The 13,035-nt window shown below is 38.0% G+C and overlaps 1 protein-coding gene across 1 annotated transcript in view; it reads right to left on the bottom strand.

Moving 5' to 3' along the window:
• The window catches only part of nbeaa (neurobeachin a), a 320,946-nt gene that overhangs the window by 54,057 nt on the left and 253,854 nt on the right, over positions 1-13,035 (bottom strand). Inside the window, exons 41-42 of the mRNA XM_066699758.1 lie at positions 1,932-2,049; positions 1,695-1,797 (exon numbers count right to left, since the gene is read on the bottom strand). Coding sequence (XP_066555855.1) covers positions 1,695-1,797; positions 1,932-2,049 — 221 coding nt within the window. The remainder of the gene's footprint in view (positions 1-1,694; positions 1,798-1,931; positions 2,050-13,035) is intronic.

Genomic DNA, 13,035 nt, shown 5'->3' with positions numbered 1-13,035 from the left:
AGTTTCATATTGTATTTTAAAAAACGAAATCCTGGGGTATATTAAAAAAGGAATAAAACATTTCACATCCCTCCTAAAACAACATAGAGAAGCAGTTTTCTTTGTAACACAAATGCACAAGTTCATTTCTTGAGTGGCTTTAGAGTGGTGCATAACAAAATAACAGACAGCAAAAGCAAAGACAAAGAGATGCCTCCGAAACTACAATCTCAGGCTGCTGGCTGTATTTATGTTTGTGTAAACTCAGTCTGGCACTCCCACTCCTTCAGAAAGGGTGGCGAGCTTGGGTTTAAAGGTGTTATTTTGAAGTGCTCTCTACCAGCTCCAGGGTCCTCCTACACCATCTAAAAGGATTACAAGAGAAGTCTTTCCTGTCCTACATTTCCATCTCTCTCTCTCTCTCTCTCTCTCTCTCTCTCTCTCTCTCTCTCTCTCTCAGGCACACACACACAAACTGGCAGGGTAAGGGAAGAATATACAATTTAAAATTTCTGCCATTCAGAGTTTGCTTTGATCCTCCAAACATCCTAGTTTTGCATGCTATATTTGGAATGAAAATAGTATTAAAAAAAAAAAGGTTTATGGCCTAAAGCTCTGAAATCAAGCAGGTTTTTTGTTATAATCACATGCAATTTTTTGCATCCTGACCAATAAAGTTAAATAAACTTTGAATAAAAATCCAGCACCATCACATCAAAACAATATCAGCTGATATGATTTATAAACGGGCAGGGTGGTGGCAGTGCGGCTTACACATCCTGGGTACACATCGGGCCTCGGGGTCTCTGGGCGCACGGGGTTGGCATGCTCTCCCCTTGTCTGCGTGGGCTTCCCTGAGATACTCAGCTTTCCTCCTACTTCACAAAAACACACTAGTAGGTAGGCTGGGCACAGTTTTCCTGCTGGATGTGCTTGGGTGCCCCATGAGGCTTTGCCTGGGGTCATTCCTGCCCGGCGCCCTGTGCTCCAGATCCCCGCCACCCTGCTTGGGATGCTGTGGTTTTGGCTTATGCAAGCATGAATGATTTATAAACTTGTGGCCACATTGTGACTGTTTTGGTTAACAGATCTGTGATATCTCTACTGAAGTCAAACTCTCACTGAACTTTTCCGATTCAGATGTTTGTCCAAAACATGATTTATACTCCAGGTGTTTTTCCTCGTCCTTTACTGATATGCAAGAAACCACACTGAAAACCACTAAAGTAGCCACTGGACATCTTTTATAGCATATACTAAAGTAGAGGTCCCTGATAGCAACACTGAAAATAATCCATCTGTATTTTGTAGCTCAGAAACTCCCAGATTGTTATTTAAAAGTAAATCAATTGTCAAAATATAAATTAATTTCTAAAATATATATAATATAAAAAAAGACTGGGGCTTCAGCCTTTACTGTAAATACATAAACCAACACCAAAAGTGAGGTATAGAGGCTTCAGAGCTGAAATAATGTCAGTTCAAACAGGGTCAATACCAGCACACACACACCAGTGACATATACTGGGGGATTGTTACTGTATGTGCTGCAGACGAGGCACAGAAACATGCAAGAAGAGCAGCTAGAACAGGGTACTCACAAAACAAAGAGTACATTTTGTTTAGTTGTAAAAATACTAACCTGACATTTTTCTGCAGATGAAAAATAATTAAAAACTGAGAAAAAAAAAAAGATTGACGCAGAAACAGCCTACCTTGCTTGTGGCAAGCCATAGCTAGTACCAACTCCAACGCGGGGTAAACTGTAGACCACTTTCTTCACGGTGGCCTGGTCAGGGAAGTTGAACATAACAGAAGCTGTGGGAAAAAAAACAGAAACAGAAAACCAAAACGATGAAACATTCATGATGTAATGCGACAAGTAAAAATAGAAAAACAGACTTTGGTGAGGCAAAGAGGAAAAAAAAAAAAAAAAAAAGAGAGGGGCTTACTTCTGTTGGCCATAAACACTTCCAAAGCAGTGTTCTGGAGCAGGTAGCGCCTGGAGAACACCGCCCTGATCTCGCTGAACATCCATTTTCCATGGAGGCCTTCTGAATATGCCAAAACCTGAACAGGATAAACAGTAAGGGGACAGTGTTCAGGCAGCCATTTCAACAAGCTTAAAAACGGTGGGAACAAAAATCAAAATTCAGATGTGCTGGTCTCGGGAGGCTGATTGGCCAACAGGGGAATGTAGCGAAATGCTGTATGCTTGGCCAATCAATCAATTATCCCCCTGGACAGATGGACAGACAGACAGACACCTTTATTGAGGAGGTATTGGAGAAGTCATTGGGGAAGAACAAGAAGAGTTGTTGCAGGGTTCTATGTTCTATCAACAGCCCTACCTCAATTTGAGGTTTGTTTTTTATGACTGTGATCTAATTATCTGGCATATTGTTTGGAACATTTTTGGTTTACCCCCAGTGAAAAGAGAAACAGAGTTAGCAATACACATATATTGATTACACAACAGAAGCCAGCAGGGTTGCTTTCTGCTGGCTGTGGTTGGTGGCGAGGCTCAGAAAATAAGCATCTATACATTCACACTCTCAGGTCGGTTTTTCCATCACTACATGCAGAGAAATAGTGTAACTGGTTATTCCACCATATATGTCAGTGATAGCAAGAAAAAAAAACTTTCATCTGTAGATAGGAATATAGTGAGTACCAGATATATTCTGTGTTCTGTATTTTCTGATCAAGACGAGGAACAGCAAAACCACATAGGGATTGAAAAAACAGAACAAAACCAAAAACAATAAAAATGGAAAGATTCTGAATAATTGCTTCATTTTTGAACTCCCCGTTTGGAATAATAGGAGACGGGGAAATTAATCATTCCATTCCCAGGGGCTCCAGGACTGCGATAAGGGGTCGACAACCCTCGGAAAAAACATCTACAACTTTGCTTAAATGTCTCCAAGAAATAGACGACCGTGGCGGTCGTATGTCTTGATTGTGTTACGGAAACAATGGCCAAAGAGAGAAGCTTGTGCCCGTGCTGTGTTCAAAACGCTTTCGAGGCTCTCCTCTTTTCCTGGCTCTCTCACAACCGCTCCGGCTCAGCGGGGGCCTTCCCCACGGAGGGTTACACAACCTTGAGGTCCCTGACAGCAAAAATAAATAATAGTATTCCCTTTTCCACCCCCCCTCTCTCTGAAGTGAGGACTGTTACATAGACGCACCTTTCCAACTTGAGAGGTTTGAGAGGCAAATCGAGTGGGTTTAACTGACATGTGAAAATAATCCCTCTCTCTTCTTCGGTCTTTACCCTTTGAAGGGTTCAGACAGGACCGGTGGTGAGAGTCATGTGACTCCCAGGTCAGGTTCATGCTTTTCAAACTTAATCAAGGAGGTGTTCGAAATAAGAAAGGAAAAGAAAGAAAAAGAGGATGAAAGTCCCTCAACATTCATGTGGGGAAGGGAGAGAGGAGAAAAACGCTGAAATGTGAAGTGAGATGTTCCACGGAGGGAAGGTTAAGTCTGATGCTAATGCTCATTTAAAATGGTGACAGTCTGTAGTAGCACAGGATGGCTGGGCTGGTTTAATTTCTCCCTGGAATAGCTCTTTCCCGACCTTCCGCAGCACATCAAAGTCTCTGGAGCTCAATTAAAATTGGATTATGTTGAAATGCTCTATCTGTGGTATGGTGCTATCAGGAGCACTTTTCTCTGTGTAATGCCCCGCTTGACAGTTATGCATCCAGATTCAAACAGTTGTCATAGAGACAAGCGCACCGAGGAAGCGGGCTCAACGCGCGGCAGAGCTAAACGCCAGGGAAGTGCCGTGCGAGGAGCTCCAGCACATCGGGAAGCGGAGGGTTTTACTGCCAGAATGATCTGTGAAGACGACTTCAGAGCAGTGAAAGCAAGCTGCCATAAACAAAAAAATACCTGCACAGACCCAAGGGAAAATAGTTCTCTCTTTTACTAATAAAACACAGATTATTTGCATTTACGGACAACAAAAACAAGCCTTATTATTTCTGAAGGACTGTTTTGAGGAGCAGTCCAGAGATTTAGTAGAATTTATTGTGGTCAGTTTAAGGTTATCATATGGTGTGGAGGCCATTACAAGTAGAATGAATGTCAAATCATGTACTGTATATTCAACAAGTTATTCTTCTGCTCATATAGTTTGTCCTGACAGTTAACTGCATGTAATGTACATAATACATATGTGTTGTGTTATTTATAAGAAGGGTAAGTTACCTAGTTATCTAAAATGACATCAAAGTATGTGGGGGCCAAGAGCCACCAGAATAAAAAAAGGACAAAAAAGGATTTCAAATATCACCAAAATCTGAATTCCTCTTCAGTTTTTAACAAGCTTCCCATCTTTACCTGGATGTGTTTAAATATAGTTTTATAAAGTTGAATGTCACTTTCCTCTCCAGTATCATACGTGTTTTTGTTATAAAATATATCTTTACAAAAAGAATCTAAGAAACATGAACAGGCTTGCAATTTTACCTTTGGCTTTTCAGAGAGAGTATCTTTTAATAAAAAGCCAAAATGGCATTTTCAGAGTCCTGCTTTGAAAGCGGTGTTACAGAAGAAATCATTAGGATACCGTGCAGACTGGAGCACACAGAGCGCGACCCTACAATGCTTGTGCTTTTATGACATTTAAGACTTTTTTTTTTATTGTGGATGTTAAACAACTTTTTTTTTTCTGTGGGAAAAAAAAAAAAATATATATAAACCTCTGCTTCAGACTGAACCAGTGTATAAAGGCTATACCATCCATAATTAAAAACAATTCTCTGATTGAAAATGTTCGGTCTTCCTAATATAACTGTTTGTGCTTAACAATAATAAAACAATTCAAACAAAACTAAACGTCTACATATGATTTTCTCATTTGCTCCAAGGAACAAAGATTTAATTTAACTTAACCTTCTATGCCGGTGTAATCCGTTTCCGTTTTGCAGGCTGTAACATGGCAGCACAGACAAAGTTCAGGCCAAAGGGCGTAAAAGATATATATAATAATATTAATAATAAATAAATAAATTAAAAAAACACGTGTCAGTTTATAAAACAGCCCAGATCAAAAAATTTGTCAAAACAACAAAGCTTTGGTTTAAATCAACAACCAGGGGCCCCTTTAGACCCTGGTCTTTGACAAAGCACAGCCCTCATTTTTTGAAGCCCAGCTGTAAAAAATGCCATTTAATGAACCTGTCTGGTGAAGCCGTCCCCATCCTGTCAGGAATGTCAGGCGGTGACAAGCGCAGGGGACAGCCGCCTCCAGTCACAGACAAGGCTGCCAGCTGGAGACTTCAGCCCCAATCTAATCACACCAGCAGAAATATAACGGGCACGTTTCTTCAGGTCTGTCACGATTGGCCAGGGAGAAGAAAGGGAAAAGATGGCTGCAATGCCTTTTGTTTCAGTTGCGTCAGAGATTTCGCGCGCAAGTAATTAAAAGGAACCACTGGCACATGTGCTTCATGCTGTTCGAAATTACAACCATCCCACATGGTGATAATGTCATTTGGTGTTTTTTTTTTTTTTTTTTCTTCTTGTTGTGTTTTGTTTTGTTGTCCCCCTCACCCCACCCCTTCTCCTATCCACCAAAGAAGGAGATAGACATGACAGGGTCAGGCTTGATTGTGCCTGGAAAACATCAGATGTGGAAAATATTGTGACAAATGTGATTAAAAAACCGGTCGCAGGTGATGCCCATGTTTTGACTGAGCCACTGCGATGCATGTCTTTAGTGCTGCTGAAATCAAACGTATCGCACACTGAAGCCAGTGATTATACAACTAACTAACTCAATAAATAAATTAAACCATTTCTGAAAACCATATATTGCATTATGGAAAAAGAAACTGACAGAAGAGCGTTAAAAAAAAAGGAAAGCTTTTTATGTGCAGTTTTTAACCATTTTAAATGTGGGCAATCCCTGTCCATGTCAAATTTCCCCTGAAATAGGGCACTAACATGATTCCAGCCCAGCTGAAGCCAGCATGACTGATATGTTTATAAGGGGATGTTAAGGGAGATAGAACCTGCCATGATTACACCTCCACTGTGTTACACATAAGCTTTGGTTAATAGGCTTCCATATCGGCTGTTTGAAAACTTGATGGGAACACTAAAGGCAAAAGTTGGCAAACTGGACGTGCGAGGAACACTAGTGTAATTTTGTCAAAGTGTAAATATAAAAAAAACTGGTCTGGAGTTCTTTCAGCAGGATATGGACAACTCTTCCTCCACATACTAAAATCTGATCCCCTCCCCCACACACATACCTAAATATGACTGCGTTATTCATAAAAAAAGTATATATTTTGTAATTACACATATACATATTTTATGCTCCCATAAAAGGTTAACTTTGTTAGTAGTAACAGCAATACACAGGGGAGAACAATACAGGAAAATGAATTGACTGAGAAGAGTGAGCTGGGGAAAAAGTAACATGATGAAATGATAAATAATGCATTAAAGGGAAGAGAAAAAAAGCAACTACCAACATTCTCACTTTATTTAAGTATGTTAAACAATATAACATTCAAAATGAAAACATAAATAAATAAGCAAACAAACAAAACTCAGTCAGCATGTACACTTAAGATATGAGTATTGTTATATTTGTACCTAAAACAAGGATACTAGTTATTACTGATTGGGGCATGCCACACATCTATGGAAGAGTAAAAGAAATAGGGCAGTGCACCCAAACATTTTTTTAAATGCCAACAAAATGACTGACTGAAGCAACAATGGAGCCCAGACTAATGTTTGGGCACCTGGGCTCGAGTAATGACAAGGTAAGTCAAAGATGACCGTTTCCCGGGCAAGACCCTATCATTAACTTATTCACTGGTGCATTATGTCTACATTATTCGATTCTTTTAATTCATCTACAGCCAAGGCAAGCTCTGCCCTCCTGACCTCAATTTTCACATGAAGAAACAAATTTATTTTTTGCAAACTAACTCAATTTTTCTTGTGTCAACCTTTAGCTTGCCTTTAAAATATTAATCTCATTTCCATTACACTAGGCATATACATATATCTACCGCTTCCAAAGCCATTTAAGCTAAATGTGCTTAAGCTTGTGGGAAGGAGAAAAATGAATGCTTGCTGCCATCTCTGTGCACTCTTACTTGTTCGTTTTCCAAAACCTATTCATATAAAAAAAAAAATGTCCATGATATGTAATTAATGGTACACCTCTAGTGTGAAACAGAAAAAAGGCAATAAGATAAACACATAATTAAATAAATAAATCATGCAATAAATTAATGTATGAATGCATAAAGTGGTGATGGGCTGTTTGAAAGTCAATGTTATTTTTTTATAGAGAAACTGGATTTTGTAATAGGTATAAATAATATATAACAGTTTTTTTTTTTCTTTTTTATGGCTGTGATAGAATTCAACTTTAAAAATCGCTTCAGCCTGGAAGCACATTTTGTGTTCTGAATACTAAACCATCTCTGAAACACAACATCCTTTCGTTATTTTTGAGGATCCATGTTAACATGTTATTGGATAATTATAACCAGGAAAATGAAGGCACTAATGGCAAAGCTTTCTTCAAAGAGCATTATATTCACTGGTACATTTATGACAATGGTAATATCACAAACCCAAAATAAAATAAATAAATAAATAAATACTGTATAAAATAAATCAACTTTAATACTGTTCAATATGTAATAATATTAATAATAATATTCCCAATAAGTTAGAACAAGTTAATCCTGATTTATTGAAAATAAATAAATATCTGAAAATAAATATTTTAGCCTGAGCTGTAAGGCTTTTTAGGTTCTTGCCAGATTTAAGGAAAAGTATTACAGAATATCAAAGGACAGATTTCATCTGACTTTTGCACATGTGACAGCCGCGGCAACAAATACTATCAAATTTAAATTTCCTTGAGATTTATGTGAAATATATTTATTTCTTTTTCTAAAAAGAATCCTATATCTCAACTTTAATAAAGTAGCTGCTTCCTAATACAGGTATTGGGGAAAATACGATTCAGATTTGCATAATCAGTGTCACTATACATTTAAGATCCAGTCATACACTGGCAACATCACACTGCTCTGGTATTCTGGCAAGACCAATGTGATAAATGGATGAATATGCATTACACACACACAGTGCAAATCACTGCTTGAAATGTCCAGCCAAGTTTGTCAATAAAATTTATGTCACAGGATGCATTTCATGCGTATTAGTGAGGGTTTGTATCTATGCTACTCATACTTTCAGAGAGAAAGAGGATGCTTTTTTATTAGCTTTCCCCCCTTTATTCGTTACGGAGACATTTTCCACTGGTTTTATGAGAAGGAAAGTAAACCTGGCTGATTTCTTCAGCCTGGTGTAAACGAGCAGAGTTTTAAAGTGTGTCTGTCATAGTGCAGCTAATTTATTATGGGTTTGAAGCTATCTTTATAAGTCAATGATGACTACAAAAGATTATTAATCAGGAAACCAATGGAATCTTAATCCACTATAGTACTCCCAGGGCTAATTTAATGGCTGCTAATTTGTAATAAAATCACTATAAACGTCAGTTATGCTTGTGTGTAATATAAAATGGCCTGCTTGATTGTAGCTCACAACTCCAGAATTCTGCCATGTGTGTTCCCCAAACTAACAACTGCCTCACCTACGACTATCGTACTAAGGTACAAGGAAGGAAACAAAAAAGCTAAGCTAAGCAGTAATAAACAACATCCAATTTATATACAGTAATCCCTCGCTATACAAGCTAACAATATACAAGTTTTAAGAGACAGAAATTAAGGAAGCTCGAAAGCAGACGATCATATTCCGTTTGTGCAAGATGTACATCACAAATTAGACCAAAAAACACCTGCACAGACAAGTTTTTTTCAAAATTAATACTTTTTGTATCAACCTTTTCTCCTCTGTGATCTCCTCTAATTATTGGGTTGTTTGTTTTTGTCTATTACATATTTAATTTTCTCTTAATTGTCTTTTTCATAACTGTGCATTATTTATTGTTAGCACTGCTAATATTTATTGTAAAATACATTTTCTAACACTATGATAAGCTCATGAAAGAAAACTGTCAGCCCCGGTTTTTATTTGCATATCACAAGAGATTGTTTATTTGTAATTTATTTAACAACTTTAGGCTAATTTCATTCATAATTCAAACAGAATTTCAGTGATTTTCATCTTTAGGTATCGTGCTATCTGGAGAACTTTGGGTGTTGAAAAGGAACTTTTTTAGGTCTGTGGAACAAGATGTCACACAATAGTTTTCAAGGATGGAATTACACACGTATAAACACGGTATGACTGTATATTATTTAGTATATCAGCACTTCTCCAGGTCAATATATATATATTTTTTTTCGGCTTTGTCTTGAAGAGAGAAATTGCGATAACAAGCATAAGACTCAACACAGCACAAGAAGATAAAACGATCTCTCAAGAAACAAGAGAACTTAGGAAGAAAAGACGATAATTAAAATACAGTCAAGACCTCAAACATGAATTACGTTGAGCTATGGAAAAACATAAGGAAACATATTATTGAAGGTAATAAAGTTTAACAACAACCTCTTTATGGAAAAACACCTGAAGATGAGACAATCACAGCGGAGATCCTAAAAGAAGCTGAAGATGAAATGCAGAAGATTCTGGAAAACAAATCTCAGAAATAAACAAATACCAGAAAAATGCAACTGTCATTCTCCTTCACGAGAAAGATCTAAAGAACTATAGGCCCACAAGTCTATTGCCCATCCTACACAATGTATTTACAAAGATATTAATACATCGTATTCAAAACAAACTGGAGTTCGTGCAACCAAGAGAACAAGCAGGATATAACACAATGGATCTTATACAAGTTGTACAAGAAGTATTGGAAAGATGCACAGAGTATGAGCTTCCTCTGTGCCTGGACTTTGTTGACAACTAAGAAAGCACCTGATTCAATATATACATCAGTCATCAGAACTCTATGAAACCTATATTATTATTATTATTATTATTATTATTATTTTTATTTCTATATACCTCTTATTAAAAATATCCGACTACACCATGACACTGACAAGATCAGATTTGTGAAGGAGTATGTCAAGTAGACACAATCTTTGCAAAACTCTTCATGGCAACTCTAGAAGAAGTATTCAAGACTTTGGACCAGGAAGAAAAAGTAATTATAGTAGTAGTAGTAGTAGTAGTTTATCTGAACAAAAACATCTGAAGACCTGCAACTTCAATTTCAAGAACTCTCAGATGCAAGCAAGAGAACAGGACTTAAAATGCATCAGAGTAAAATAAAAGTAATTTTAACAGCTCAGTTCATCTCTTTATATATATATATATATATATATACACTCACCTAAAGGATTATTAGGAACACCTGTTCAATTTCTCATTAATGCAATTATCTAACCAACCAATCACATGGCAGTTGCTTCAATGCATTTAGGGGTGTGGTCCTGGTCAAGACAATCTCCTGAACTCCAAACTGAATGTCTGAATGGGAAAGAAAGGTGATTTAAGCAATTTTGAGCGTGGCATGGTTGTTGGTGCCAGACGGGCCGGTCTGAGTATTTCACAATCTGCTCAGTTACTGGGATTTTCACGCACAACCATTTCTAGGGTTTACAAAGAATGGTGTGAAAAGGGAAAAACATCCAGTATGCGGCAGTCCTGTGGGCGAAAATGCCTTGTTGATGTTAGAGGTCAGAGGAGAATGGGCCGACTGATTCAAGCTGATAGAAGAGCAACTTTGACTGAAATAACCACTCGTTACAACCGAGGTATGCAGCAAAGCATTTGTGAAGCCACAACACGTACAACCTTGAGGCGGATGGGCTACAACAGCAGAAGACCCCACCGGGTACCACTCATCTCCACTACAAATAGGAAAAAGAGGCTACAATTTGCACAAGCTCACCAAAATTGGACAGTTGAAGACTGGAAAAATGTTGCCTGGACTGATGAGTCTCGATTTCTGTTGAGACATTCAGATGGTAGAGTCAGAATTTGGCGTAAACAGAATGAGAACATGGATCCATCATGCCTTGTTACCACTGTGCAGGCTGGTGGTGGTGGTGTAATGGTGTGGGGGATGTTTTCTTGGCACACTTTAGGCCCCTTAGTGCCAATTGGGCATCGTTTAAATGCCACGGCCTACCTGAGCATTGTTTCTGACCATGTCCATCCCTTTATGACCACCATGTACCCATCCTCTGATGGCTACTTCCAGCAGGATAATGCACCATGTCACAAAGGTCGAATCATTTCAAATTGGTTTCTTGAACATGACAATGAGTTCACTGTACTAAACTGGCCCCCACAGTCACCAGATCTCAACCCAATAGAGCATCTTTGGGATGTGGTGGAACGGGAGCTTCGTGCCCTGGATGTGCATCCCACAAATCTCCATCAACTGCAAGATGCTATCCTATCAATATGGGCCACCACTTCTAAAGAATGCTTTCAGCACCTTGTTGAATCAATGCCACGTAGAATTAAGGCGAAAGGGGGTCAAACACAGTATTAGTATGGTGTTCCTAATAATCCTTTAGGTGAGTGTATATATATATATATATATATATATATATATATATATATATATATATATATAAACATCAACATCAGCCTATATTGATCCACTGCTGGATGAAGGCCTCCCCAAGATGTTTCCAAATGAATAGACAAAAGTATGCCAACGCTCTCAGTAAGTACAAAGTGGTTTGTGTCGTCCTCCTGGATAAATTGTGGTTAATTCTGGATGGTGGATTTCCTAGCGGTTTCAGCAGCATTGAGGGAAGTCATTATCATACCAATCCATCGCTTTTATCTACTTAAGAAGAGGACTGTTGGCTTCAGAACACTAAAGACCACCTTGTTCAATTTAAGCTCCCATCAATTCAAATTGTGTCTCGGCTTCCAGGTGATAAAGAGCTAAATCCGGCCCATGTTATGAAGGAACCATAATTACAACTATATTTGTACTGTAGGGAGCACTGTTTTATTTCTGCTTCGGAAACCATTACATTTCAACTCACCGAACCACAAGATGTTGTTAAATAACTTAATTAGGCTTGACGATGCATGCTTAGGCACACAACCAGTTTTATCAGTGTAGTTCATTTAAGTAGATTAGATTGTGTACTTGGTTTGATATATTGCAGTATTCTGTTATATAACATACTCACAACCTTTTGACCTGTATTACACTGCACTCCCTTATTTTGCATACTTTATGAAGGATGGCGGATGATTTTGACTAAGCAAAGAATTTCAATTGTGTAGTAATCAATGTTATTACACGATTTAGAACAGATACAATTGAGCTTTCCATTTTTCCAAGAAAGCCCTTTCATCAGATGACATTTGAAGCATTCAAAACAACTCTCCATAAATTATGTTTCTTAAAATAAAAACATAAAAAAATATCAACAAAGCTCCTCTGTGCCCTCACTACCCTGGACCTTATTGAATTAAATAAAATTAACATGTCAGTGAGTGAGTTCTTTGAGAAAAGTTGATCAAAAACCATAGCTGCTTGCATGAACATTAATACTTGGTTCTCCACTGTGGGGCCATCTGGGTACCTAACTAGATAATCAATACTTAATAGGTTTCTATGTATACATTACTATATGCCTAAATACATAATATACATTTCATCAAGCAGAGGATTTTTACAAAAGTCTTCTTTTTTTATTTCCTCCAAGGGTGCAGTTTTCAGGATTTCTGTATTCTTACAGGAGAGCTATCAGCTCTTGACAGTGTTATTAGTGCTGTAAAAGTACAATTTTACTTAGTGCAGCTTAAGAGGGAAACTCTGCCACTGTTCAACACCCAGCGCTTTTTCTTTTTCTCTCTCTCTCCCCCATAGTATTACTATTCAATGTAAGAACACACAGCTATCCTGTATCTTGTGTCAAAGAGATCCGACTCCCCCCGAAAGAGAGTCTGCCTGGTACAAATTCATCTTCTGCCAAAATGAGACCCTTTTCTTCCTCTGTTAATTAATGTCTAATACATAAGGCCCCTGCAAGATCAGCTGTGCAG

This window comes from Amia ocellicauda, chromosome 3 (assembly GCF_036373705.1).
Source record: "Amia ocellicauda isolate fAmiCal2 chromosome 3, fAmiCal2.hap1, whole genome shotgun sequence".
NCBI lineage: Eukaryota > Metazoa > Chordata > Actinopteri > Amiiformes > Amiidae > Amia > Amia ocellicauda.
The sequence above is the reverse complement of the archived record's forward strand: the minus strand, read 5'-3'. Positions and strand labels throughout refer to the sequence as shown.